Raw genomic sequence first — 27231 nt, 5'->3', positions numbered from 1 at the left:
AGTGCTTCCTATATTTCCTTGTGGGCTGACAGGAGATATAAATTATATGGCCAATGATGGCTAAAATAATTTGTGTACACAAAATGACAGCCTAGCATCCTGCTGATGTTGCAGAGAAGCAGGATGTAGAAAATAACTACAATCCTATGTCGACTGAGACTGATCGCTTTTCATCTTACAGCCAGGAACTCTTTCAGACGGTCCTCTATGCTCCCCTTGTGGATGGTGAAGAGAGCAGCAGCAATCTGGTTGATGGCTTTGGCCAGGCAGTGGATGTTGTTACAGTGGCCTGTAGGGGGCAGCAAATACACACTGTCAGCGAGAGAACAAGAAGACATCGACTGCATTTAAAAATGTAATTATCTCCTGGTTGAGTGTGGCTCTTTAAAGACTTCCACAGCAGAGAAATACTACACAACACAAAGCCAGGAAGTACCAGTCCAGCTGAGGGAAAGTATGGATTTCATTTTTGTACTTCATGCAGATTATCGCCATTAGGTGTGTATGTGAGATTCAGAAAAAAATATGTGAATATAAAACATGTGCATGTAATTCTAAGTTCACAAAATGACTGGTGTGGCTGCACCGGCGCCACGTACCGAGATGCGCTGTCGGAAAACCAATTGCTGGCCAATATGCAGTCTGCATACTAACAATGGTGGAGCCCATTACAACTCATTATCCTTTTCAAATGTGCGCTATTAACAATGGCGCCTTTCATTTCAAGGTTGTTAGGAGGCAATGTCTTGATAATTTCTCAAATCTCTCTGGTACCTTATTAAAAGCGTCAATTCACTGTAACAGTGTGACTCTACTGCACTCAATATCAAGGTTATTCAACTCTATATATATATATATATATTTTTATTTTTTTTACTCAAATATTTGCAACAAATAAAGGTTGAACAGGTCACACTGTGTTTATCTGACCTTTAAAAATGTATACAGAATTTAATAATCTAAAAAGCGAACATAATTAAGATGACGATATGGTTGAATTTGTGGGATGAAAAGAGATATCCAGATTTGAAGCTGAAGATGAAGTAACTTCTTTTAAGATTTTGAGTGGGGGGGGGGACATGGCTCACCTTCAATGGCAGGGCTGTACTGTGACATCACGTTGCTGGCCAGTGTTGGCAGGGAAACTGCCACAAACACCATCAGCAGACAGGCGATCTTGTACTCCTCCTCTGGACTGATGTTCTCTGCACAGACACAAACCCTTTTCAGACATGGAATATCTAACATCGCTGGCTTCTGTCTGTTCAAGTGATGGCGTTTTGTTATTCAGACAAGGCTGAGTTTTAGGTCAACGTTCCTTACAGACAGAGAGATTTGTGCACTTGTGTTTGTGTCTCACCGCTTTTTTGTGAGGACAGAGCCACCACCAGAGCCGGGTCGATCTCACAGGGTAAACCTGCAGCCGATGACAGCTCGTAGACATTCATGGCCACCTGGAAACAGACACAGATTCATATATATATGCACACGAGGAAGGACAACATCAGGTTAAGAGGGTTATTTTGTTCTTTAATAGTCTTTTTTACCTTCATGTCTGTCTCTCTGGGAATGTGGTCCTTGAAATCCTCAACTGAACTGACCAGGAAAGGAATATGACAGGATAACACCTGGAGAGAGCGAGAGAGAGATGGTCCAGTAAGAAAGTGATGCAGCATCCGTGCTCAGGATGAAACAGTCAGAAATTTTGTGCTTTTATGCTTGGTCTGGTGAAAACGAGCTCTGATGTGTTTGCACGGTTAGTACGGTTTGTTTGGGCCGGTGTGTAAACTGTAAATAAAAACCGTGGTGCAGACTAAACAAGATAAAGACCTTTTGAAAAAGGTCTCTCTGCTTTTTAAGACGACGGTTCGTGTTATTTTAGCATGATTTCAACAGAAAAACTATTAAATCCATTAACTGATTTATAATGATATATATTTCATAATTGATCTGTATAAGCCAAGTATATTTAAGCAGTAGCTCACGACAGGCCGTGGTATACGCTTATTATATCACAGCGTTGTTCGCCGTGACGCGGAAAAAAAAAAAGATTACATATATACACATAAGAAGCATTAAAGTTTCAACTGTATCCGTCCAACACAACAATGCTGTGTGTGTGTGTGTGTGTGTGTGTCTCGTACATCTCTCAGAGCCTCCTGAGCCAAAGAGCGGAAGGACAAGATGACCCCAATGATAGTCATCCTCTTCAACACACTGTCTACAGCTATAAACACACAGAAACAGAAAAATATGTCATCTTAGCCACAATTGTCAGTCTGACGAATCAGCAGGTAAAGTCAGTGAACTACAGTACATATATATCAGACTATTTAAAATTACAATTGACCCTTCGCTAAGACACGCCTCGAATACGCAGCTGCCCAATCACATTGCAGTATAGGACTCGCTCTAACTGAGGTCCGACACTTGTAATAACTACAGTTGCTACCCAGAGAGGTTGAAAGAAGAAGTACGATTTATTCCCTTTTCAAAACCTAAAACAAATCCAGAAAAATGTAGGCTGTGGATTGTTCCTAATGTGATGTAAGTTAGCTAACGCTAGCTAACTTCCCACTGAATGTAATGTTATATAACGATACTGTTCTGCTTTTTAGCGATTTTAATAGTGAATAGACCTACCCAGCTGTACAGGAACAGTGTTGATCCTTACTGTCTTTGTCCTCTTTCTCAGTAGTCAGTTAATACGGTGGTTCTTTTTTACTCTGTGATCATTAGGCTTTAGCTTCCGTCTTTACTCGTTTCACATCAGTTTTACAGCCAGAATACAACCTTTAAATGCACAATGCAACTGTAAAACTAAAGCTTCTTTCTGAGCTCGCCTTTTCCAACAATTAGACAATATTTCTCCAGGGAGTGCAGTAACAGACAGTGGCAGCGCCGTGATAGAAGTCCGACAGGTCTTACAGTTTGTTGGACAACAGTAACTAAGGGGGGCTTGGCTTAGCAAAGGGTCAATTGTAGTTCACCAGTTGAGGGAAACTTCATTTGCTGGTTTCACTTGCAAGGAGAAGTATTACAAGTTAGGAAATATGTTTGTGATGCGATCTCTGCTGAGCCTTTCAGTCACGTCTTCTTAGCAACTATCAATATTATTACAGGTTTTAAATACAAGTAAATACAGACAGTTTCTCAAATCAACACCAAGAAGCTTCAACTGGACCTGACACAAGTCAGACTGTAAGCTGAGCCAACAAGGCAACGTGACTCTTTTTTGAGTGCGATTTATATTAATATATAACAGATTTATGTACAAGGAATCCAGAGGATATTTGGCATCAAGTTAAGAGATGCCACAATATCAGAATTTAGCAGCTGTGCGAAATGGTACTAAGCTTGTGTACTCAGCAGGTGTGTGTGTGTGTGTGTGTGTGTGTGAGTGTGAGAGAGAGATTACAGGTGAGTTTCTTGAAGAGGGCGGCCATGTGCTCCGGTTTGTCAAAGCTCGTCCTCATCTGGGTCAAAACCTCCATGTTTTCTACCACCAGTTTCTACACAGAGAAATACACAAGCAGGTAACATTAGATCTAATGTTGATGTCATTTCCTTATTCTTTTTTAAAGACTCTAGTGTCAAAGCAACCTTATTCAGTCATAATGCTGCATAATAAAGAACCAGATCAGAGACAGCAACTCGTTTCCAAAAGTTTCTGTAAAAAAAAAAAACTCTTTTACCCATTATTTCAACAGTCACATCAAAATTTGGAAAGCAATGGTGGAATGTGACTAAGCACATTTCCTCAATGTACCGTACTTCAGTACACATCTGAGGTATGTGTACTTGAGTATTTTCTTCCATGCTGCTTTCTAATTCTACTCCATTACATTTTTCGAGGGAAATGCACTTTTTACTTCACTACGTTTATCTGACAGTCACAGGGGACCGGTTTCTGCATCGAATACTTTTAATGCCTTATGTACATTTTCCTGATGATACCTTAAGTGTTTGGGGTTAGGGTTACATACTTTAACAGAACAATTTCAACAATCGATGTAGCCTATTGATGCAGGACTTTTGTCCTATTAGTACTTTTACTTAAGCAAAGGATTCTGCAAGAAAATCGTTCCTGTGATAAAAAGGTTAACATTTTATTTTGTATGCAAGTATATGTCTGATGTGTATGTACGTACCTTCAGCTCAGCGACCTGCGATGAGATGTGCCACATCAGACTCTCACTGAGGAACTTCATACCGTACGGCCCCAACAGCTCAGACAGAGAACGCATCTCTGTAAAAATACACAAATCATATAACTCAACTCCACACATATTTAAATGTTTATAATAATAGCAGTCAAACCATCACTGGTCATTTCTGTCCAATACTTGTCAGTGATATTAAGTACACACACAAGACAGTTTGTGTTCGTACCAGAGATGTCGGAGTATTCCTCAGCGTTGAAAGTCAGTTCGTTCTCTGTGGGCAGGTTGACGAAGGCCTTCATGGCGGGGAAATAGGCGATGTGTCCATTGCTGACCTGACGGAGCAACGTCTCCAGGTACCTACACACACACACACAAAAATATACAAGGTTGTTTATAAATCATTATACAGCACAAGGCTGCATAATGAAATGAAATGAATAGTTCCTTCATGCTACACACACACAACATATAATTAAGTGTAGGCCTATATTAAAATATTGTAACATATAAAATAAAACAATATATATGCCTACAGTTATTTATATACATACACGTATAAACCCAAACATTCTTAGTAACTTTCTTAGTACTGGTTACATGTTTTAGTCCACTCTTCAATTAGTGAGCCCATATTAGGAACATCACCGTTTCTTTAAAACCACAAGAGAATTTCAGAAATACATCTATAATTATGTAGCTAAGTGAGATTTTAATCCATCTGTGGGGGGTTTCTGTGCCAACAGCAAATCCTATCATCAGAACACTAAGATACGTGAATGGCTGCTTACGAACAATAATAATTCCCCAATATTTTTCTCCATTTTGTTTTTTCTTAAATAATGGTGATTACTGAGAACCCCTGTAACTTGCTCTCCTAAACCTATCCCCCAAATCAAAGAACGATAAATTAACTTTAAAGGCAAAGGCAAGAACAACAACGATGCAGTTTCTGTTCCCAAATAAGCAAAGTCTGGCATTTAGTGGTTTGGGCTGTTAGAGCATATCCAACAATAATAAAAAATGATTTTGTTCTGTACAGCACTAAACTACCAAGAGGAATCCGTTTTATTAGTGGTTGTAATAAAAGAGCTTTTCAAAATCTCCAAGGAAGCATTGTTTGAGAGAGATTTCAAAGTATTATATTACAATAATAATGTTATACTGGCACAGCCTGTTCAAATACAATCCATGTATGTTTTTGGACATTAGACTTCCATTCCTCTTTACATGTCTGATATTTTATCATTCCAATCATGATACTTCTGCTTTGGATTACAGCATATTCTTAAAACATACGGGGCTCAAGCAAACGTACCAGTTAGTGTACAGACTGGTGATGGTGGGTTCCCCGTGGCTGTCCAGGTGCTGCGTCTGCTGCAGGAGGACGTTGTTGAAGACCCGGGTGATGTCGATTGTGACGTAGTTCTCTATAGACTGAAGCACCGTCATGTAGGCCCGGACGCTGGTCAGAAGCTCGCTGGGCTTGGCAATCTCCTGAGTAGCCTGGTTGTACATAGTCATGCCCACTATAGACCTAGAGTCAGAGACAGTTAGACAGTGAGAGATGATAAAAAAAAACAAAAAAACAACCCCACCAAGATAGAGCACCCGTTGATAGTTTTCATAGCCTTTTTGTTGTTGGATTTAGAAATTAAATTGACACACTGAAGCTTTAAAACCTCACAAACTTGTACATTAAAAACAAAACAGCAAGAGTGAAGAATTTATCGAAACGTGAATAACCAACAATCTGCAGAAGAAACCTTTAAATGTCAATGTTCAGCTCTCTTGAAATCAACAAAAAAAACTAAATGGTCTCTTTTTTGTTGTGAATCTCTTGTAGATGACTCATTTCAAGCTGTTTTCCTTTCCAATAAATTGTATACGACATGCTCAATTAACCTGCTTTTAAAAAGATGTTTAAAGCCACTGATCTGACGTTCGCAATCTCTGACAGCTGTCTGTAATGATTATGATCTAGAAATATATGCTTTTTCCATTTACTGTAAGCTAAACTTTAAAGTTAAACAAAAGATAATAAACAAGGCTGGCAACTTGTCCGTTTTGTGTCTGAATTGGAGGAAAAATAAGCTTGTTAAGTTTGAGCCTGTGTGTTTTATCTGCGTGTGTCTATGTTTACTTGGTAAATCGGATCTCCAGGTGCGAGGTGAGGTACTCCCTCGGTGTGAATGTGTGCTCCCACACCGCCAGGTTGGGAACATAGTTGATGGAGAAGCAGAGTTCAGATAACGCTGTGTGGAGTTTATCCAGACTGGGGAGGGAGAACACAACAAGCTCAAAATGGACTCGATAAGAAATTATGAAACTTTTGGTTTGTGAAGGGAAGGAAACTGGGTCTTTATGGTAAAATGCAGAAAACAAAGATAACAAGAATACTAAAAATAGAGACTATATAAGATGTAGGTGACAACGTTTAAATAATTACTTTTTAAGTAGAAACCACTGACACACATGGAAAATCCTGATACCACCATTGTAGAGTGTGCAAAATAGCAACAGCGTGAGTTAATATGTAATACACTAAATATATGAGCAGTTTATAAAAAGGATACGCAGCTAAATATTTTTGTTAATGAACAAAAATGGACATTTAATTGGAATCCAGTCAAACCAACAATGAAAACAAGCTTAATAATCTATTATTTATAAAGATGACGGATGATAGTAATTAACAGAAGGAGATAAAAACAGAAAGAGGAGAAAGGAGATTGAGTGTTTTGCTCGCTGCTAACACGATCATAGAAAGAAAAGGTTTTTTAATTTTTAACTAACTTGGTGACCAGTAGTCTGTTCTTCCTCATGCTCTCCACTCCTGGTTTCTCCCTCTCCGGCTCTCCCTTCTTCCCCGTCGCCTTCTTGCTCTTCTTGTTCACGGCCTGGCTGATGGTTTTCGCACAGTGCTTAGGAAGCAGCTAGAGATACAAAAGGGGTAGAGAGAAAGAAAAAGGACATGCAGGGATAAACAAGAGATTGAGGGAAGGAAAGACAGATGGTAAAAGACTGTTAGTCATGGCCTGGCTGATGTTCGTAGAACAGTAGGTTGTTTTCTCTTAAGTAGCAGACTGACAGATGAATTTAAGAAGCTTTTAAAGACATGCATCAACAAAGGACTCACAACAGTAATGTAATAAATATGCTCTGCCAAATCTTGTGTCATCAGAAACTTTGTTGGTATGAAAAAACTTTTAGGACTGTGCACCATTTCATAAAATCCTTTAAAACCTTTAAGTTTGCTCTTCTTTGGGATAATTTGCACGTTTGAAATATTTATTTGGTTCTACATGTATATACAAGCTGCTTCTAAATGTGACTTGGCACTGCTTTTGAATTGACTTTGTATTTAGCTCTCAAAACATCAGGACATGTAATAACTGTTGTCAATCATCTTTTCACAGACCGGGGTTATTATAAATTCAGAGCATTGTGCTGTCGAAGTGCTGAAGTGTATTTTTAAAAGTGGTAATCTGACATTTTGGGAAATGCACTTATTCGCTTTCTGTCGGAGAGTTGGATGAGAAGATCGATACCACTCTCATATCTGATCAATACCACTCTCTCTGACTATTTCTCCGCTGGTACCAGTAACTTGCTGGAGTGTGTGCTGGTTGCCTGGCAAGAAATAGTTCAGCACATGTAACCGCTTACATTGGCAAATTGTCATTTTTACACTTTGGGTTGAGAACGAGTGAAACAAACGAGATGTAATCTGTTATTTGGGAGCTTTAGATGTTTCATGTGAGTGTAATAATTGGATAGAGCCAGGCTGGCTTCCTCCTGTTTCCAGGCTTTATGCTAAGCTAACTGGCTGGCTGCAGCCGTATATTCGCAGTACTGACACGAGACAGATATTGATCTTCTTATCTCGCTCTCGGCAAGAAAGTAATTTGAAGTGTATTACCCCAAATGTCAAACTATTCCTTTAAATTGGCTGCCTGTGTGTGTGTGTGTGTTCCTACCTGGTCGCTGAGTGTACATTGTTCAGTGCAGATATCAGTGATCAGGTTTCTGGCCTGCTTGGCCATCTCATCCAGAAACATGTTACACAACGACAGGCTTCGATCCCCTATGTGGTGACGCTGTGGGGGAAGAAGAGTAAAAACCCACAAGGGAAAGACAGACAAAGGAAACTCAGAGATGCACGTACTTCTACAATGTAAAAACATTATTATTATGAAATAACAACAAGTTCAACTCTAATCTCAGATTTCAAAGAGCTAAATGAGATCTCAAGTTAAAGTTTGTTTTTCCCTTAACTGCAAGTCTAGATTCTTATTATTTTTCCACACACACAATCACACACAGTATACTGTATATTTTAATATCACAATTCTTCTGTTTATGTATGTTTTTTTATTTCACACTTTGGCAATATAAATGTCTGTTTCCCATGCCAATAAAGCCATTACTGTAAATCAACAGAACATAATTTCACAGCAATTAAATACTGGTCTTGCATAAATGTTTCACACGTTTATCATCTGTAGGAATGTGAGTGTAAGAGCGTAACCACGTATCCAAGTGTGTTTACCTCCTCAGGACAGAGCTCATGAGTACAGGACATGAAGTGTGTGCAGAGCAGAGGGAAGCAGATGGAGTGTCGGCTCTGAGAAGGAAGCTCCAAGCACTGCTGGAACATCTTTTCAAACGCACGGCTGTAGAAACTACACACATAAAATCACAGAAAAACATAAATAAGGCATTTGTTTTTACATGCACGGGTTAGTGCACATGTTAATGTGTCTCTCACCAGAAAATAGACAGGTCTGACGTCTCCACCAGCATCTCCACCAGGGAGTCCACCATCTTTGTGTGGAAAATTATTGTATTCATCATTTTACCGAGCTCCTTGTGATCGGCTATACCGAGGCTGGCTTTAGAAACGCTGGTGTAGGCCTACAGAAGGGAAAACAGTCGGGGAAAGTATGGAAAAAAAGTTTAAAGATTAGATACGAGGAGATATTTTTGTATCGATCAGCAGTGCCATTGATTCCTTTTACACTCCATTCCACAAGGTAGTACCATTTAAAACATTTAGTGGTAAATGCGGAAAGCAAAATGTATGTGTTCAGTAGTCCTGAAACAAACACTCCCCATAGCTTTAGATAAATATTTTTTTAAGAAGCACTAGATTTGTGTGCACACCTGCAGTCTGAACCAGTCCAGTCTCATGCCTCTGAAGTCAAACACCTCTCCATCCTCCACTGTAACACAAAAGCACAATTCCCTCAAAAATTACATAAAATCTTTGGTTCTTGACTTAAGACCACACAAGCTCCTGGTCGCAAATATATGGGCAGCTAACTTGTATCAGTACTACTCTTATTAAGATGCTTAAATACTAAAACTATCAATATTCCCACTATGTAGTACTACTACAGCTCCAGTTATCACTCCTTCTCCTCTTCTAAGCTTTGACAGTACAAGAAGTAATGGTTTACCTTGTTTGACACTGAGAGAGGTCATAGTGTTGACAAATGACGACATAATAATCGACTCGTCCTCTGGACACACAGACAGGTTCTATCAGATAAGGACAGGAAGAAATAAAACTGGTTAGAAAGACAAGTGCAGAGTGGAAAACTGTATCTTCTAAAAGCTGGTCTCAAAATGTCACGATCATCTTCGTAGATTTCCACCATTAACGGAAAATAAGACCACATTCTGAACATCAACTCTTGACCTTTAAGAAGATGTTTAACTGTAAGGTTTAAAAAAACTTAAATTACGATGTGAAAGCTATAATTACTTTGAATTGAGAGTTTTTGCCACTTTGCCACACAGTTCTGTATGTTTTTGATATAATTATCATTGTCTATGTTTCTGTGTTTTATGTCATATAGATTTTGACATGGAGGGAAATGAAGTTGTATTGTAGAACACCTGCATCCTGTCCAGTGTTTGGATTTTGCCCAACAGTATGTGTGTGTTAAGCGCGTACATCTTCTGAGCTCTGCGTGTGCATGTGTTCATACCTGCACCAGTTCATTCAGCACCACAGCATCAAAACCGGACAGGTACTGAACATAGTATCGCTGCATCACAGGGCCGTACTTCCTGACGTGAGCTCTGAGCTCCTCCATGTAGAAGATCAACTCTGCTATGTGTCTGCACACACACACACACACACAAACCATGACTGTGTTACTGTGTGCGAACATGCACTTGTTTGTATGTCTGTGCATTTGTGTAAAAAATGAATTTGTGCAAATGTGTACGTGAGCGTACTTGTCTATGAAGTCATCTGTGCTTTTCTTCTGGATGTTGTCGGCGTGTCGAAGCAGCCAGATGATCTCGTCGCGGGCAAATGACAACGCCATGAACACAAATAACGCCTAGCAGGACCGAAAGAGACAGAAATAGAGAAATGTTTAGGTAAGCAGAGAGAGACACGGATTTTAAGAAGGGAAACGAAAGTCCCCAAGATAAATCATTTCAAGATAAATTACCAGGAGCAGTTGGCAACAACCGCATTCCCAGTCTCTGAACTAAACATGCAATATGTTTACAGAGTCAGTCAGGCTTAGCAAATAAATTCTGTTATACATTCTGGAGGGCGCCATATGGCTAGAGGAACGTACAGGGATTTTGTAAAGGCGGTAAATTATGTCTGTCCTAATAAGCTGAGTGTGTAGCATTGTTTAAGGTAGTATTGTATTGTTTTAAGATGGTACTGTATGTGTCATAAAGGATCCAGTAGACCACACAGGATCTCACACTTACTAGAGTACTGGGTCATAATATAGGGACATTTAAGTTGATTTAAACAAACAAAAAAAAAAGTTTTAATGTTTTGATGGTATTTGACCAGATATTGTTTACACTCTTTAGCAGCACTTGATAGTTATCTTGTTCTGTTTATGTTGTATTTATTGCTGTAACAATGTTTCTATGCTGCCCTCGGCCTGGTCTGTCTTGAAAAATAGATTTAAATCTCTACACTGGTTAAATAATACAATGAATACAATGAAGGTCAAACATATTATTGTGGGTCTCAGTGATCAGTGTTGGTCAGTTAAAACGGTAGCCAACTCCTTATGAGCTAAGCTGAGGAACTGAAAGGTATTAAGGTGGTATTTTAGCATTTTAAGGCAGTTTATGTGCAATTATTTGATCATCTAAAGTTAAGCTATATATATGTATTGTGATTTTTAAGTCAATTAACTAACTAGAGCTACTTAAAGTGGTATTTTACTTATTTTTTAAAAAAGGTGACGCAACCTTAGGTATAACTTATCCATGTTGGTTTAGTACTGCCCGCCCAACTACTCTAAACTGAATCTTCGGTTATTTAGTGTGTTTTTCTACTGTTTAAGGCGGTATTTTGTATTACCTTGGGGCCCAGTAGTCCAGGCTGATCGGCTAAAACTGTAGCCAACTCCTTCAGAGCTGATCGGAGAAACTTGCGTCTCTCTCTGTGCATTGTGCCTCTGCAGAGACACAGGCAGACAGAGGAAGTCAGAGCAGAGCATCAACACACACAAGCATAATGATTAAATGGTATTTTGACACTTTCAGGACAATCCTGCAAGAGGACAAAAGTAGATTATAGTGACGGCAGAAGAATGAGAATGAAGATGAAAGGGGAAGACGGAATAAGTAATGAGGATAAAAGCAGATATGAGACGGGGAGGGGAGGATAAAACTGGAAAAAGATGTGAGGTTTCTGTGTGCCCTCAGAGAGAGACTAAAGACTAGAAGCAGAGCTGTAATGATGCAGAAAACAGAACAGGAATATAAACATAAAATGTGGGTGGGTGTGTGTGTGTAAGGAACAAAAAGGAAACATTGGATGAAATTTCCAGCTGGTATACAATGAAAGGATTAGTGCAAAGACTGTGTACGTACGCATGAGAGAGGGCCTGTTCCTTGCACTCTCTGATGTCATTGATGCGTTTGTTGTACCTGGAAAACACACAGGCAGAAAGGTGATGCGTCAAAAGAGCACAAATTTACTGAGCAATTGTATTAAACCTTATGAGGGGCTGTGGTTTTCTGCTTTCTGAGAGTATTGTTTAATGAAAGGCTGTAAGACAATACAGATGTTACAGCGCCCCTAGTGATGTCTGGCCAAAGATATAAAATTGAGAAAATCCGCAAAAATTCAAATTTCAGAAGCTGTAACCTATCATCGTTTTTAATTTTTGTGTAATAAAAAAATGGCAATTTAATAACAATTACAAAACGGTTCGTCCTCTTACCCTCGGATGTTCACAAACAGATCCTCTGCAGCCTTGTGGATGTGGAAGACTTCGTCCCTGAACAAACAGAGGCAGGTGGAGCTCTGCAGAGCCAGCTTCCACAAAGACAACGCTGCTGCGTCGCTGTTCAGCACCGCGTGACACAGAATGAAGCCAACTGCAGAGAGAACAGAGAGGAATACATGACTGACTATGAATCAGCAGCAGAAATAAACATTAATCAGTGATTGGATAAATGGGCAACCACTTTAAATAAACAAGGCCTGACACAAACATAGAAGGTCTGACTCTGTATTTCTACTTACAAACAATCCACTTCTCCATTGTGTCCAGTGACAGGTATTCACATGGCATCTACAGGACAAGAAAGGAATGAAATCACAGTTGACTTTTCTATTTCAATCAAACAAAGTATGGAGCACAGGTGAATGCATAAAATTCCTCAGTACAACGCAGGCTCAAGCTGCCACAACTTTTAGTTTTTCATTTTTTAACATTTGAATTACAAATTACTTAATTCTGAAACATAAGTAATTTATTTTAAAACGTCCCCTTTAGATAAGGCACTATGATTAAAAATCAAGATTTTTATTTATTTTAGCCATTGTCGTCTTCATACTAACAGTGTCGGACTGTGCAGGATTGAGCATGGTGGAGGGAGCAGAGATGAGGGAGAGCAGCTGGGCGTTTCTCCACTGGTCAGCGGACAGATTCCTCCGGGGATACACCATCTGAAGACTAATCAAAGCATCCGACAGGGACTGGAGGAGAGGAAAGACAGAAAGAGAAAGGAAGAAACACATTACTTTATTTTCTTTTGTAGTACGTCGATATTTCAGCTGCCAGTTACAGAGCGGGACATTGTTCCATTATGACTGACAGATCTAAATGTGGAACTAGAGGTGCTATGGCAACTGTGCCTTGGTAAAAGAAAACAGATTAAATGTATTACACACACACACACACAGGAAGAAGTTCACTTGGTGCCCTTTAAATGAGTCAAGTGTTTACAGAAGAAGGCAGGAAAACAATTCAAAGAGCACAAAGACATAAGAAAGTGTGCCCACCACTGAATATTAACAGTTCTGCTACCTTTCCATGTGGAACAAACTCCTCCATCATCTTCTTCAAAGGGTTCTCATAATCCACGATCATCTGGCCCAACCTGGGGTACTCCCGGTCACTACACAGTCAACAAACACAGTACCGCAGTTACTTTAGAGACCATGGTCATCACTTGACTTATTAAATTAAATATTAAGCCGCATGTGTGATTCTTTGTGAGTGTGTTTGTATATATAATAAACAAGTGCTGCTGTGCATCTACGTGGCTGTGTGTTTCGGGCACCTCGCTCCATGTGTCATCTCGTGGGCGTAGTTGTACAGTCCTATGATGGCTTTCCTCTCCTCTATGCGGGACAGTATTGTCATCAGAGTAGTGTAAGTCACAACCAGGTCCAGGTAGTTCTTAGTCAGGTCAAAGTTCACCGTCTGACAGGAAACAAAGAGTTTCAGTGGAAGAAATTGACACGGACTACGTTTACATGCACAAAATATTCACGAAAAAGAAAATATTCCTATTAAGCTGTTAACATGGGTAATGAAAATAAACATTACACTAATATCCCCGTTTGCATTCAGCAATACATTGTTCGATCTATCTGAACTTCTAATGACACAGGGACCATTTTACAAGCCTTCATCTCATCACACCTGGATAATTCCAACAGCCTTACTTTACCTTTTTGAACCAAATATACTGATCGACTCCAGACTCACTCATCTCTCTCTCTCTCCCTGACCTTTTAGTACGGTACACGCTGACACATAGTCTGAGATCCTTGGGCAGAGGTCTTTTGTTTGTACCAGAGGCCCGGCTGAAAACAAAAAGGGGGCAGAGCGTTTGCACTCAGGGCCCCGAGGCCTTTTATTGGAGAGCGTTTCCTGATTTTACCTGACTTTCAATTTTCATCCATCCGTATTTATTTTAATTCCTTAAAATTGATTTGATCTGTTTTCTTTAAAAAACCTGGTTTTACGACTTGTTGTTTTATTTTGCTGCCTCTGTGAAGCACTTTGTAACATGAATTTTAAAAAGTGCTCCATAAATAAAGATTATTATTAACATTATTATTGTGGTTCTACCCAGAATTGCGGGCTTTTCTTTTGTTCATGCATCTCTACACCAGCCTTGCAAATTGCTGGCTAGTTGGTTTCTTTACAACACTCAGACCTGACTGTAAACAGGCAAGAGGCTGTGAGCTGACCTGCATAATTCTGCATAAGACTAAGGCCTAATTAGAAATAACTAATTGGAAAATGCTGTTTATTCGACCCGTATCAAATTTGGAATAACAGTAGAAAATTGGTGTGCATGTAAACGTAGTCAATGAGAGTTTAATAAGCATTAGGTAAATGTCACAGACAGCCAATATTAAGCACAGCAAAGATGAGAACCGTGTGTAAATATTCCTTAATATCCCCTTCGGTCTATAATGATCAAATATGAGAGAAAAGAGATAAGAGATAAAAAGAAAAGGTCAGCAGGACTCTTTATGACAGCAGCAGGTTAGAGCAAGTGGTGGAGACGAATATTGAAAATGATACCGTGAAGGATTTCTTTAAGACCTTCATGGTTTAAACAAAATAAACTTCATGGTACCTCTAAAATAACACATTCTCCCTGACTTGATTTACATGGGTATATTAAAATGTGCTGTTTTGTTTTCCTTTGCAATAAAACCACACATCTCAATACAATTCAGTCCAGTTTAACATACAGTGAAATGAATACCTCTCCGACAGGGTCAATAGACGCTGAACATTATTAGCTTTGTAAAGGTAGTATTTATGGCTGAGCTGTTGTATTATAAATTATTACATAATATATATAATACAGTGACCATTGAGAGCATTTGTTAATGTCTCGTTTGGGTATTATTGCACTTACGATATCAAAGAAGACCTGGCAGACGTCAATGGTGTTCAGCAGCTCACACACGTGGTCCTGTTGATAAAGGAGTCGATATAAACGCCTTTATTAGAATCACCACCATAAAATCCTTCACAGTATACAGCCTGTGTGTGTGTTTGTGTTTTCCTACCTTGAATTCCATGACATCTACGAAGGTAAAATAGTAGAGAGCCAGGTTCTTCAGAATCTCTGACTTTTCCTTCTGCAGCTGAGCCAGCTGTTGCTGTAAACACGGCAGAGTACACAGTTACAAAAGCAGCATATATAAACTTATATGTCAGTGAAACCTGTTTACTCTAACTAAAGTACTAAAAACTTCTCTTTAAGTATTACTGCTTTAAGGCTGATCTTACAAATCACCCTTAATACAAACCACCTGACTGGTTTGAATCCGGGAAGCAGAAATGCTTCACACAGATGTTACAATTATTAACTAATCAATAAAATATGTCAATAGTGCATCAAATGTATCATCTCAAAGCTTTATCCTCTTGAAAAGTAGTTATAATGATAGGACTCAAAGCAGATTTAACACATGGTGTGACTGGGTTCAACACAGTTCTGGAAACTATTTTCTTCCACATTTTTAAAACTGGATTGAGAAATATCTGCATATCGGTTAACTTATATGTCTTTTAAAAAAAAATCTAATTACCCAGTTTCCCTTCAGGGATCAATACAGTTTATGGTCTTGTTCAAATTAATTACAGTTTCTCTTCATTTTGACTAAATTAACAGCCAGCTGATAAAACTTAGATGCTGTTGCTGAATAATTCAGTGATACTGGAGCCGGCTAAACTTTCTTTCATTAATACAAACAAAAAGAAACACCGATGACTAGATAAAATGAAAGATTTAAGATCCCACTTTAAAAAGGCATTTTACTTTGGTAGAACATTTTCTTTTATATATAACGAATATAGTTAGTGTGGGATGAAGCAATGAGCATTATTCATGTTTCATTTTATGTATCATTATGTTTATTTCAGATATATTGTATTATTGCGCTCGTTTAATTTTAATTATTTTATGTTTGGAAACAGACTCAGAATAAAAGTCTGGGGTGAACAGACTTTACAAAAGTAGGTTGTGTTTGAAGTTCGACTTCCTAGCTGTAAAGAATGTACAAGATTATAGAAATGTTTGACCAAAGTAAAATCGAAGAAAAGCCAGACGGTCTACCTAATAACTTTGATTGCATTTTCTACAAGTCAGAGTTTAAACACAGAAGTGAGAACAAAGTGAATGAAGAACAAGAGAAAAACCTTTTTTCTTCACTTGTTGAAGTCTGGAAAAGTGAAGCTGTGGATGCAATGTGTTTTCAAAACCCAAACTTGAAAATAAGTTCAGCTTGAAAAGATTGTCTCAATCTTTTTAACAAGCTGGAATATATGGGTAAAAAAAAAAACCAATGTGAAAGCTCTATTTTTAGATAGTGAGAAGCAGCTTCTGTTTACATGTCAGATATGACTGAAGCATCCCGTATGTATATTTAACTCTGCCCCCAAAGCTGTGTGGTGTTTCAGGTCAGAACTGTAAATGTAACCAGTGCAACTGTACAAGATAAAGTGGGAAAGTGTAAGAAGAGTGTGTGACACGGCTGCTGCACCAAGGAGTTGAAACCTCGACCGAAAAACCAAGAAAAACTGAATTTGGAACGATTGTTATTATTATTTTTAATCTTTGTATGGGTGACTAGATGTCTCGTCACTGCCAACTGACAGAGGCAGACATTAAGGAGAAATTTACAGTCAACTGATAAATTTGTATATCCGCTCCATAACACTCCTTAGCGCAGGCAGTCAGCCAGTCACTCAAACAACCAGCCAGTCAGTCGTCAAGCCTTCTAACCAACTAGTAGTCAGCCAGCCGGCAAACCAGGTAGTTAACCAGCCACACAGTCACTCAGTAGATGAAGGATAAAAAGTAAAAATGCTGCCAGCAGAGAGGAGAGGAGAGGAAGCAGAGCAAAGTAAAACACACTCCAGGAAAAAAAAACTTAGATACGTCAACTAAAATACAAAAGTTACAGAAACTTAGATACAAAAAAACTTACCAAAAAGCACAAGTCCGGAATAAGCCAAGATTACCATGCAAAACACAAACAAACACAGAAACAAAGCAGAAAACAACGTAAGAGACACTTTTTTGCACAGTTATACTGAATAAAGCAGTTAGCTAGACACACACTAAAACACACACACACACACACACACACACACACACACACACACAGCTGTTTGTTAAATGATGCTTTCACATAAACATATAGGCAAGAAGCTATGAGCTAAGCTAACAGGTAAAGCTGAAAGACATATTTGATGAGCAATGTCTCAGTTTAGTTCATTCAACATACCTGGTCTCACACACACACACAAATTTAGTTACAAGATTCCCCCGTGCTACGTAAAACTATAATCACAGTACACACGACAAACAGTCCAGGGACATCAAACTGCCGTTTACATGGCTGTTCACTGCAAAACAAATCAGTGCGTTTAATTAAGAGAATCTGCCAGTAGAGCAAACACATTTCATGTTCTGTCACTTGAATTTTTACTAGTCTACTAGTGCTAATCTAATCAGCTAATTAACATTTCTGTCAAATCTGTAAAAAAAAATAAATAAATAAATAAATCAACAGATTTTAAATGTGATAATCAATGAATTCTTTATAAAGAGTGGTGATGGTGGTTTGAGATTATTTGTGATATTTAAAAAATTTATTAAATAATAATGGATATTTATTGATATGAATGAATGAACGAACGAATGACAAACTATTACATAATAACATTGTGTTTGTAGTAGGGCTGGACAATATGGCCAAAAATAATTATCAAAATAAGTATCAAAGCGCTATTTCTTTCGAATTTAAAGGCTGATTTTTGCTCTTGAGTGAAAGTTGAAGAAACCTGATGGTTAATTGTAGGGCTGACCCCCGACAGTAGAAGATTTGATGCTTTGGTGGGCGGAGCCTGATTCGACTGTCAATCTCACAGTCGAAGCTTCGCAGCGAAACGAGGATCATGCAATTTTGACGACATGGGGGTGCTTAACATTTGATTTTACATAGAACTACCAGGTTTCTCCCAATAAGTTAATATACAGCCTATTACAATATATATTTCAACATTTAATGCTGTAAATAAACATGTAAAAAGAATTAGAAAAACTTTCAATAAATGTTTTTAAAAGTGCGTAAATAAATCCAGAATTGTAACCCTAACCCTGGGTGGTCAGTGCGCATGTGTAGGCGTAGCGTGTATGTGTGTAGTGACAGAAGAGGAACACTTGCTGAAGAGACGGAGCCCCAGCTTCACTGGTGTTGTGCCGAGTTGTCCGTACCTTGCGGGACCTTCTGATAATTTATCACCGGTGATTAACCGCAGAAAGAATATTATATCGTTTTTAAATAACTGACTACTTGAAATAGACCCGCGAGGAACCGCGACGTGAATGCAGTTGTCGGCAGCACAGCATGCACACTAAACTCTGCATAAGACTGGTGAATCACAGGCGATAGAGAGAAAAGGGTCTTCAAAAAGCCTCAGTTTAGCTGGAAATTTACAGTGTAAGTTGAATGAATAAAGACTGCAGCTCTGCAGCTTCTCAAGATTAAAGTGGAGCTACCGTGTGTAACCGTGTTTTTTATTTATTTGTTCTTATTAACTTGCCTGGTTAAATAAAGGTTACATAAAAATAAATTAAAAAAAGGTTCAAATTCGACAATTTTCCCAGTACTAGGTGCAGAACAATAAACCTACAGTGTACATTAAAGATATGAAGTTATCGGCATGTGAGTACGCGCAGTTACTCTCCTGAAGCTAAATCAGTAATACCGATGAACAGACATTAATTCTCTTCCCCTCTCTACCATACAAACACACCACAGACATACATGCAGGCGTACTTACGTTATTATTGCGTGTCTCCACAGCAGGAAACTTCCTGACAATAAATTTAACCGCAGACTCCAAATTCTTATCAACAAGATACGAGGGCTTAGCCTTGGGATCGCCACATGCCTGGAAAAGGAGAGGAGAAGAAGAGGTGAGGAGAGACAAAACAAAAACATACACTGCTGCTACTGAAACACCTTATTCTTAATTTCTGAATTTATTTCTATTATTCTAACATTTTATTTCCTCGTGGTCAGGCATGTTAGATGGCTGGTCATCACCAGGTAAACATTTAGTGCTTACAGTGAAATCTGGTTTATCCTGGGTTCTGGTGATTGAAATACTGACACCACTGACATTTAGTGACGTTTCCAGACCAGAGGCATGTTCAAGACGTGAAAACTGAGACACACACACTTGATGCATGCGACGTGTGCAGTCTAATTAGTCACACATCAACAAGGAGATTCCAAAATGTTTTTACAATCAGCAGGGTAGATTTCCACTTTGCTGAATTTAACTTTGGACGTCTGTGGTTTTCATGTTTGGATAAACCAGATTCGACTGTAAGAAGAGTGAGCAAGAGCCTGAGCTGACCAGTGGTTCTCAACTGCTGAGCTGTGGAGAACTGTGCCTAGATACTGAATTTTTCAACACAAAATAATACTTGTCATTATCGATTAGTTGTTTGGTCTATTAAATGTCTGAAAACGTGTTTAATAAAAGCCCAAGGTGACGTTCTCGTTCTCAAATGTCTTGTTTTGTTCACAACCCAAAGACATTCAGTTTACCATCATCGAGGACCAAAAAAAAGGCAGAAATTATTTACATTTGAGAAGCTGAAATCAGCGAATTTGGACACGTTTTCTTTAAAAAAAAATTTACTCAAAAAGATTAATCAATTATCAAAATAGTTGGCACTAACAATAGTTGACAACTAATCGATTAATTGACTAAATCACTGCAGCTCTATTTCTTATTAGCAGTTAGTATTTGCTGCCCCTCATTATGATCACCTGGATTTGAATGTTAAAGCATCTAATAATTAAGCGTGCTTAATTTTTAATCACCTAGAAACGTCAACCTTGCCAGCAATAAGAAGTTATGCTTTTCCAAAAAAAGTTATCCACAACACCTACAGGATGAGAACCACTGAGAGAGTCCCAGGTAATGACAGGGTCTCAGTCCAACTACGTCTCTCAGCCATCACTGGTTAGTAACACTGCATGAGACAGGCAGAGTGATGGAGGGGTAAGAATGAAGAAGGGAGTGAATGAAACAGAGAAGAGAAAGAGAAACACAGAGGGGAGAAAGATTGAGAACATAAATAAATAAAAAAGGGGGCACACAGAGAGGTCAACTGAGAAATGACTCAAGAGAATTGGCAGAGTAAGGAAAGAGAGATCAGAAAGAGAAGGCCCTTCCTCTGAATGTTTCCTGAGCTTAATAATAATTTAACTACACCTGCAGAGATGACCTTTTCTTCTTAATATTATCATCTTTTCCTCTACAGGTGTTGCTGTATCTGCCCGACTGCCCTGACTCTGACAGGAAGCGACAGCACTCATGCATTATGGGTAGTGTAGTAGTGAATGGTGAGGACGATGTGGTCCATGCATGTGCCATAAACAGAGTGAATGTATAAAGTTTGTTGGCTGCCAACACGGAGGAACGATCCTAGAAGAGGTCAGTGCATTTGACCGTTCTGAGGATTCAGTTCCTCGTGGTTAAGGTTCAAGTTTAGAAAGTGGAAGCACACATTTAGAAAAGCCATAAAAAAATAACATGAAGTTACCAAAATTAAAATCTACAACACAAAACTGTGTCTACCCGCAATAACACATCACAGCTAATGAACTAACAGGCTTGAAAAGCGCCACAACCATGAACCTGGATTTCGGTTTGCATGGCGCTGAAACATTTCCAGCATCTGCCAGTACAAAATGAAACCACAAAAAACAGCAACACATGCTAGTTCACACAAGCACAGTAACTGACAACCCGTGAATTAAAAAGTAATGCAACACAAGCTGTAAAAATCCTGCTTTTGTTGACATGTAGCAGTTACAATTAACACTCTCACAACTGATAAAACGCTGCACAGCATTCACATTTTGCAAAACACCGCACTGCTGACAATGGGTGTGGTCAGTGCAACAGACTAGGAGACCTTCAACCAACAAAAATCCTTTTTCTGCCATTAAGGATTTAAAGTTTCATCACTCTTTAAATTTACAGGTACCACTACAGAATCACATCAGAGCTACTATGGTGGTTTAACTGCAAATATAAAGTAAACACTGATGACCACTTTGCATGTGCTATACTTCAACATGGGATGCAAAATGGAGCATTAAATAGGTTTAAATCAACTAAATCAACCAAAATCAACTAAACAATACACATCATGCTAGCTACCCAGCCAAAACACAGTTCAGTTTTGCTGTTCAGTCTGTTACCTGAAGCTATTTAACTCACTAAAACCCCAGAAACAGGCATGTTGATCTCTTGTAGAGCTGGGTCTGAAGCACACCCACTACTGCAGGGTCTCGCACACAAAACACTTGGGACACTTGACACAGGAAAACATACAACACCAACATGATTTCAATACCCATCAATGACACAGACTGGACCTTGAGTCTCAGCTTGTTTCCTTGCGCCCACTTCTCTCACACCTGACCGGATGCCCACCCGAAACAGCAAGCAACGCTCACTGTCAACGCCATTGTGCGTTTCCTCAACAGCTACAGGCCGAAGAAAATCTGTTCAGGTGTGTGAGAGGCAGGCTGGATTTAAACTATGTTAAATGAGAAACAAGGAATCAAGATGTGACTGTGAAATCCATGCAGTTGCACAAGCACAGGCCTTGTTGTTTTGCTAACACAGTGCTCTTCGGATGACAACACACCACTAGCCTCACCCTACACAACAGACTAGTCTCTACATTGGCCACTAAAATGTAGTTACCCTGTGACTCACGCCGGGGAACTGCGGAGTGAAAAACACTGTCCGGTTACTACATAACATTAGTATGCTGACTGAAAGGACTGTACAAGTGTTTTCCATGTTTTAGCCCAAACTAAAAGGTGACGTCTGAAAGAGCTTTCTTGTACTGACAGGCCTGAGTGATAATTTGAGCATATATTTGTACATCTGTGCTCTCTTTATTCATTTGTATAGCACTTTGTCATTGTTGCTCTAGAAAAGTAATAAATTTAACTGATTTATTTACTTACTTGTTGGTGCGTTCCATGTGATTGTAGGAAGCTCAACATCCAAGACTTGTGGGTAAGCCATCAACAGTGATTTTTTTTTTATGCAAAAAACTACCAAAATCTCACTATACGTGTTGTGGACGTCATTGCTGTACAATGGGAGACTATTCCTTGTTAGATATCAGTAATTCCCACAAGCACTTAAAGGCAACAAAATAAACGTTTCCTCACTGTCTGTTCTCAGATTTACATTACAGGTGACGGCGAGATGACTTTGACAAAGAGATAAAAGGCAATTAACACATTGACGAATACATTCAATGTCAAAACCTATGCTTTTGATAATGGTTGGCAGTAATGTACAGTAAGTAAAACATGAGTTTTAATTAATGGGCTAAAACATGCAAAACCTCCAAAATGATTGATCAGAATTGCTTTTATTATATATACTAAGAAACCTAGCTTAATGTTTGTACATATAGCCACACCATCGCAGTGTCTCAACAGCTAGATTCAACTTACTCAGCTATTAGTAAATGTTTTACTTTCAGAAGTAAAGAACAGAATTGGCTGCCTAGTTGCTTAGCATCACAGAAAAAAACAGATTTATTACTGATTAAGTCATTTACATGGCGTGGCATTGTCCGTTAGTGCTGGTGGTGGCTAGTGCAATAAGCTGGCTGGCAGGGTTTGGGTGGGGTGGGGCCAGATGGAAGGATGGATGGAAGGAGGGACGCGGTGAATGAAGGGACAGCGCATGGGGATATGCTGAGAATCAGTGGTGGGCAGGAAGGAGTAATGGAGCTGTGGCTTGGATACCAGAACAGACCTCTCGCCTCCAGCATCGTTTTTCCACTCCGGGTAAAAAATTAAGAGCTGAGCTTCTGAAAAGGTCCCCCCCACATTGACCGACATATGGCAGGGGAACCTGTGACAGATCGTACTGGGCCGGGGAAAACCTACATCTGAAAACTAATTACGGCTGCTAATTATGATAGAATAATTATTAATGGGATGAAATATTCAACCCCCCCCGTGGCACCTTTTTAGCAAACCTTTCAGAGTCCCCTGTACTTGCTCACTCAACTGAGATGAATTACACAGTGTGAGCTCTCCCTTTTGTTTCACAAGGAGGGATTTACGGCTGCAAGAAGGAGGAAAAAATACCTCAAAGAAAGGAGGGTTTCATGTGATTAGCAACAGAACCACTAGAGAACCACTACAACCTGCTAAGAGCTGGCTGATGGCCTGGACTGCCTGCTGGCAACATGGGGACTTTTCACTCATTCTTCTGCATTTGTCAGCATTATTGTACTTGTTGAAAATATTTAAGGATTAAACTGTCGTCTAAAAAGAGTGCTTGTTGGGATGAGAAGCAAGACTTTCTTCACAAGTGGCTACTATTGTCCCTATAAACAAATATCTAACCTACATACAGTATCTCACAAAAGTGAGTACATCACTCACATTTTTATAAATATTTCATTACATCTTTTCATCTGACAACGCTGAAGATATTACGTTTTACTACAATGTAAAGTAGTGAGTGTACAGCTTGTATAACAGTGTAAATTTGCTGTCCCCTCAAAGTAACACGTCACACAGCCGTTAATGTCTAAACCGCTGGCAACAAAAGTGAGTACACCCCTAAGTGAAAATGTCCACATTGGGCCCAATTAGCCATTATCCCTCCTCAATGCCATGTGACTCATTAGTGTTACAAGGTCTCAGGTGCGAATGGGGAGCAGGTGTGTTAAATTTGGTGTTATCGCTCTCACACTCCCTCATACTGGTCACTGGAAGTTCAACATGGCACCTCATGGCAAAGAACTCTCTGAGGATCTGAAAAAAAAGAACAGTTGTTCTAAATAAAAATGGCCAAGGCTATAAGAAGATTGTCAAGACCCTGAAACTGAGGTGCAGCACAGCAGCTAAGACCATACAGCCTTTCAACAGGACAGGCTCCACTCACAACAGGTCGCCATGGTCGACCAAAGAAGTTGAGTGCATGTGCTCGGTGTCATATCCAGAGGTTGTCTTTGGGAAATAGATGTATGAGTGCTACCTGCATTGCTGCAGAGGTACGTCGCACACTGAATCAAATTGGTCTGCATGGCTGTCGTCCCAGAAGGAAGCTTCTTCTAATGATGATCACAAGAAAGTCCGCAAACAGTTTGCTGATGACAAGCAGACTAAGGACATGAACTACTGGAACCATGTCCTGGGGTCTGATGAGACCAAGATAGGACATACTTGGTTCAGATGGTGTCAAGCGTGTGTGGTGGGAACCAGGTGAGGAGTACAAAGACAAGTGTGTCTTGCCTACATTCAAGCATGGTGGTGGGAGTGTCATGGTCTGGGACTGCATGAGTGCTACTGCCACTGCGGAGCTACAATTCATTGAGGGAACCATGAATGCCAACATGTACTGTGATACTGAAGCAGAGCAGGATCCCCTCCCTTCGGAGACTGGGCCGCAGGGCAGTATTCCAACATGATAACGGCCCCAAACACACCTCCAAGACGACCACTGCCTTGCTAAAGAAGCTGAGGGTAAAGGTGATGAACTGGCCGAGCATGTCTCCAGACCTAAACCCTATTGAGCATCAGTGGGGCGTCCTCAAACAGAAGGAAGGTGGAGGGCCGCAAGGTCTCTAACATCCACCAGCTCCGTGATGTCGTCATGGAGGAGTGGAAGAGGACTCCAGTGGCAACCTGTGAAGCTCTGGTGAACTATATAAATAAATATTGACAATTTGGGTCCAATTTGGACATTTTCACTTTGGGGTGTACTCACTTTTGTTGCCAGCGGTTTAGACATTAACGGCTGTGTGATGTGTTATTTTGAGGGGACAGCAAATTTACACTGGTATACAAGCTGCACAGTCACTACTTTACATTGTAGCAAAGTGTCATTTCTTCAGTGTCACATGAAAAGATATAATCAAATATTTACAAATATGTGAGGCGTGTACTCACTTTTATACTGTATAGTACTGTATATAATACTGTAAGTACCAATGCATAACATTTTTACAGTTCATCAAAAAAAGCTATACATTTTGAATAAATATTTTCCATATTTCTGATCATCAAATTGCAGCCACTCTTGCTAAAAACGTATGCACTGATTTTGTCAGGCACTGTGGATCAAAGCATTTAAACACCATACTCATAATTGTTTATGGTATTTATATAAAAATGTGAAATGTAGTTTTTGCTTTGCAGACTAATAAAAGAAAAAAAAACTATGGAAAAAACTGTGCGTGTGAATGCTGTTTCACAAGCAAATGAATAACTCACTGAATTTCCATTGGGGGTCGGTAAAACTGACAGTGAAGGGAGCCCAGCCTTACTCTCAGCATTTCAGATTCAAACATGAGGAGGAGTGAGGCACAAAGGAGAGGACCATCAGATCAGTACAGGTAGCCAGGAGGAGGAGGAGGAGGAGGAGGAGGAGAGGGGAAGGAGGAAGAGGAGGGAGTTGAGGAAGGGTGAAGGGGTGGGGTTTCATCAGTGGAAGGTGATAAACTTTGCAAACCTTCCAAACTTGTCCTTGCTGCATAGGAGAGGGGGGAAGCATTGGAACGGAGAGAAGAAGAGAAGAAATCAAAAACAAAGAGCCCACCTAGACAAACTGCTGGATCACTGGTCTACACACTCGCTCACAAACACACAAACACACACAGGCATTTCTTAAAAACAGCTGCTCTCATACAGGTGATTTCTGCATATCTGAGTTCAGATAAGGAGAGCCATTCTGGCCTTTCTTTTCAACACAAAACATAAAAAATGTGATCATATTAACACTTGTTTTAAAGCACACTGTCTTCTAAGTAACACAAAGTGTAGCATCCCTTCCTACGCACATTGAAAATAACACATCCATTTTAAGAGTGTGGAAGGGCTGAAATAATATGGCTGACTTTCCTGCTGCCTGTGAAGAGTGAACACAAAGTTTTCACTGGCTGCAATGTTTGCTCCACATTTCTGTTCCATGGCATTGGCTTAGAGAACTAGCTTTGTGCTCCATTGCTGGTGATGCTCTAATAGACGTTTGATTTGTAGTTTTATGGACATGTTGCAACGTGATTCACTTATTTCTGGACACAATTACAATTGGCACAAATTGACCTCACCTATAAAAAACACATTAAGGTGTTCTTGTAAGACTATCACGGCACTTTTTTGAGGAATTAGGTAAAGTGGATGAATTCAAAGGGGTCCATGTCAGCATTGTTTTTTATGTCCTCCTCTTGCCAGGCCGTGGTTATAAATTAGAATTTGTCTTAACTAACTTGCCTGGTTAAACAAAGGTTAAATAAATTAATATGTTGTGTGTTTGTTTTTAAAAAAAATACTAATTGACCAATACTTCGTAATTAGATTTTTGAAAACTCTTAAATATTGATTTCAGTATCTCAAAAGTCCTGTCTAAGTCGGGCTAATTGTATTTTACCTAAACTGGGAGTGCATTAACCTAATCCAATCTATCAGATGTCATCGATCCACATTGAAAACAGTTTTGTTCTTAAATACTATCATTATAAAATGTTGTGTTTCCACTATGAGTTACATTCATTAAGTCATAGTGGACCACCACCTCAATTCTCAGAGTGACAACAATCTCTGGTACATATTATGCCTTCTTTATCATTATATGCCATATGGGTATCAGAGTCGATCAATCATTACTCTCTTTTTGCATTATTGCTGCTGAAGAAAAGGATATCGGCCACTTCTGAACCAAAG

General features: G+C 39.4%; 1 protein-coding gene across 2 annotated transcripts in view; it reads right to left on the bottom strand.

Annotated features, from left to right (window-relative positions):
* Positions 1 to 27231, bottom strand: part of nckap1 (NCK-associated protein 1) — a 37849-nt gene that overhangs the window by 4206 nt on the left and 6412 nt on the right. Inside the window, exons 2-30 of one of the 2 annotated variants that reach the window (XM_046064645.1) lie at positions 26021 to 26038; positions 19277 to 19387; positions 15490 to 15576; positions 15336 to 15392; positions 13734 to 13876; positions 13478 to 13568; positions 13009 to 13146; positions 12691 to 12739; positions 12386 to 12542; positions 12033 to 12089; positions 11518 to 11614; positions 10413 to 10519; positions 10160 to 10292; positions 9626 to 9707; positions 9330 to 9388; positions 8935 to 9080; positions 8716 to 8848; positions 8144 to 8263; positions 6960 to 7099; positions 6307 to 6438; positions 5482 to 5700; positions 4393 to 4523; positions 4152 to 4249; positions 3419 to 3512; positions 2145 to 2227; positions 1548 to 1628; positions 1361 to 1454; positions 1089 to 1205; positions 180 to 289 (exon numbers count right to left, since the gene is read on the bottom strand). In XM_046064645.1, coding sequence (XP_045920601.1) covers positions 180 to 289; positions 1089 to 1205; positions 1361 to 1454; positions 1548 to 1628; positions 2145 to 2227; positions 3419 to 3512; positions 4152 to 4249; positions 4393 to 4523; positions 5482 to 5700; positions 6307 to 6438; positions 6960 to 7099; positions 8144 to 8263; positions 8716 to 8848; positions 8935 to 9080; positions 9330 to 9388; positions 9626 to 9707; positions 10160 to 10292; positions 10413 to 10519; positions 11518 to 11614; positions 12033 to 12089; positions 12386 to 12542; positions 12691 to 12739; positions 13009 to 13146; positions 13478 to 13568; positions 13734 to 13876; positions 15336 to 15392; positions 15490 to 15576; positions 19277 to 19387; positions 26021 to 26038 — 3084 coding nt within the window. The remainder of the gene's footprint in view (positions 1 to 179; positions 290 to 1088; positions 1206 to 1360; positions 1455 to 1547; positions 1629 to 2144; positions 2228 to 3418; positions 3513 to 4151; positions 4250 to 4392; positions 4524 to 5481; positions 5701 to 6306; positions 6439 to 6959; positions 7100 to 8143; positions 8264 to 8715; positions 8849 to 8934; positions 9081 to 9329; positions 9389 to 9625; positions 9708 to 10159; positions 10293 to 10412; positions 10520 to 11517; positions 11615 to 12032; positions 12090 to 12385; positions 12543 to 12690; positions 12740 to 13008; positions 13147 to 13477; positions 13569 to 13733; positions 13877 to 15335; positions 15393 to 15489; positions 15577 to 19276; positions 19388 to 26020; positions 26039 to 27231) is intronic. The other variant, XM_046064646.1, reaches the window with a different exon arrangement.

This window comes from Micropterus dolomieu, linkage group LG12 (genome assembly GCF_021292245.1).
Source record: "Micropterus dolomieu isolate WLL.071019.BEF.003 ecotype Adirondacks linkage group LG12, ASM2129224v1, whole genome shotgun sequence".
Classification (NCBI taxonomy): Eukaryota; Metazoa; Chordata; class Actinopteri; order Centrarchiformes; family Centrarchidae; genus Micropterus; species Micropterus dolomieu.
The sequence above is the reverse complement of the archived record's forward strand: the minus strand, read 5'-3'. Positions and strand labels throughout refer to the sequence as shown.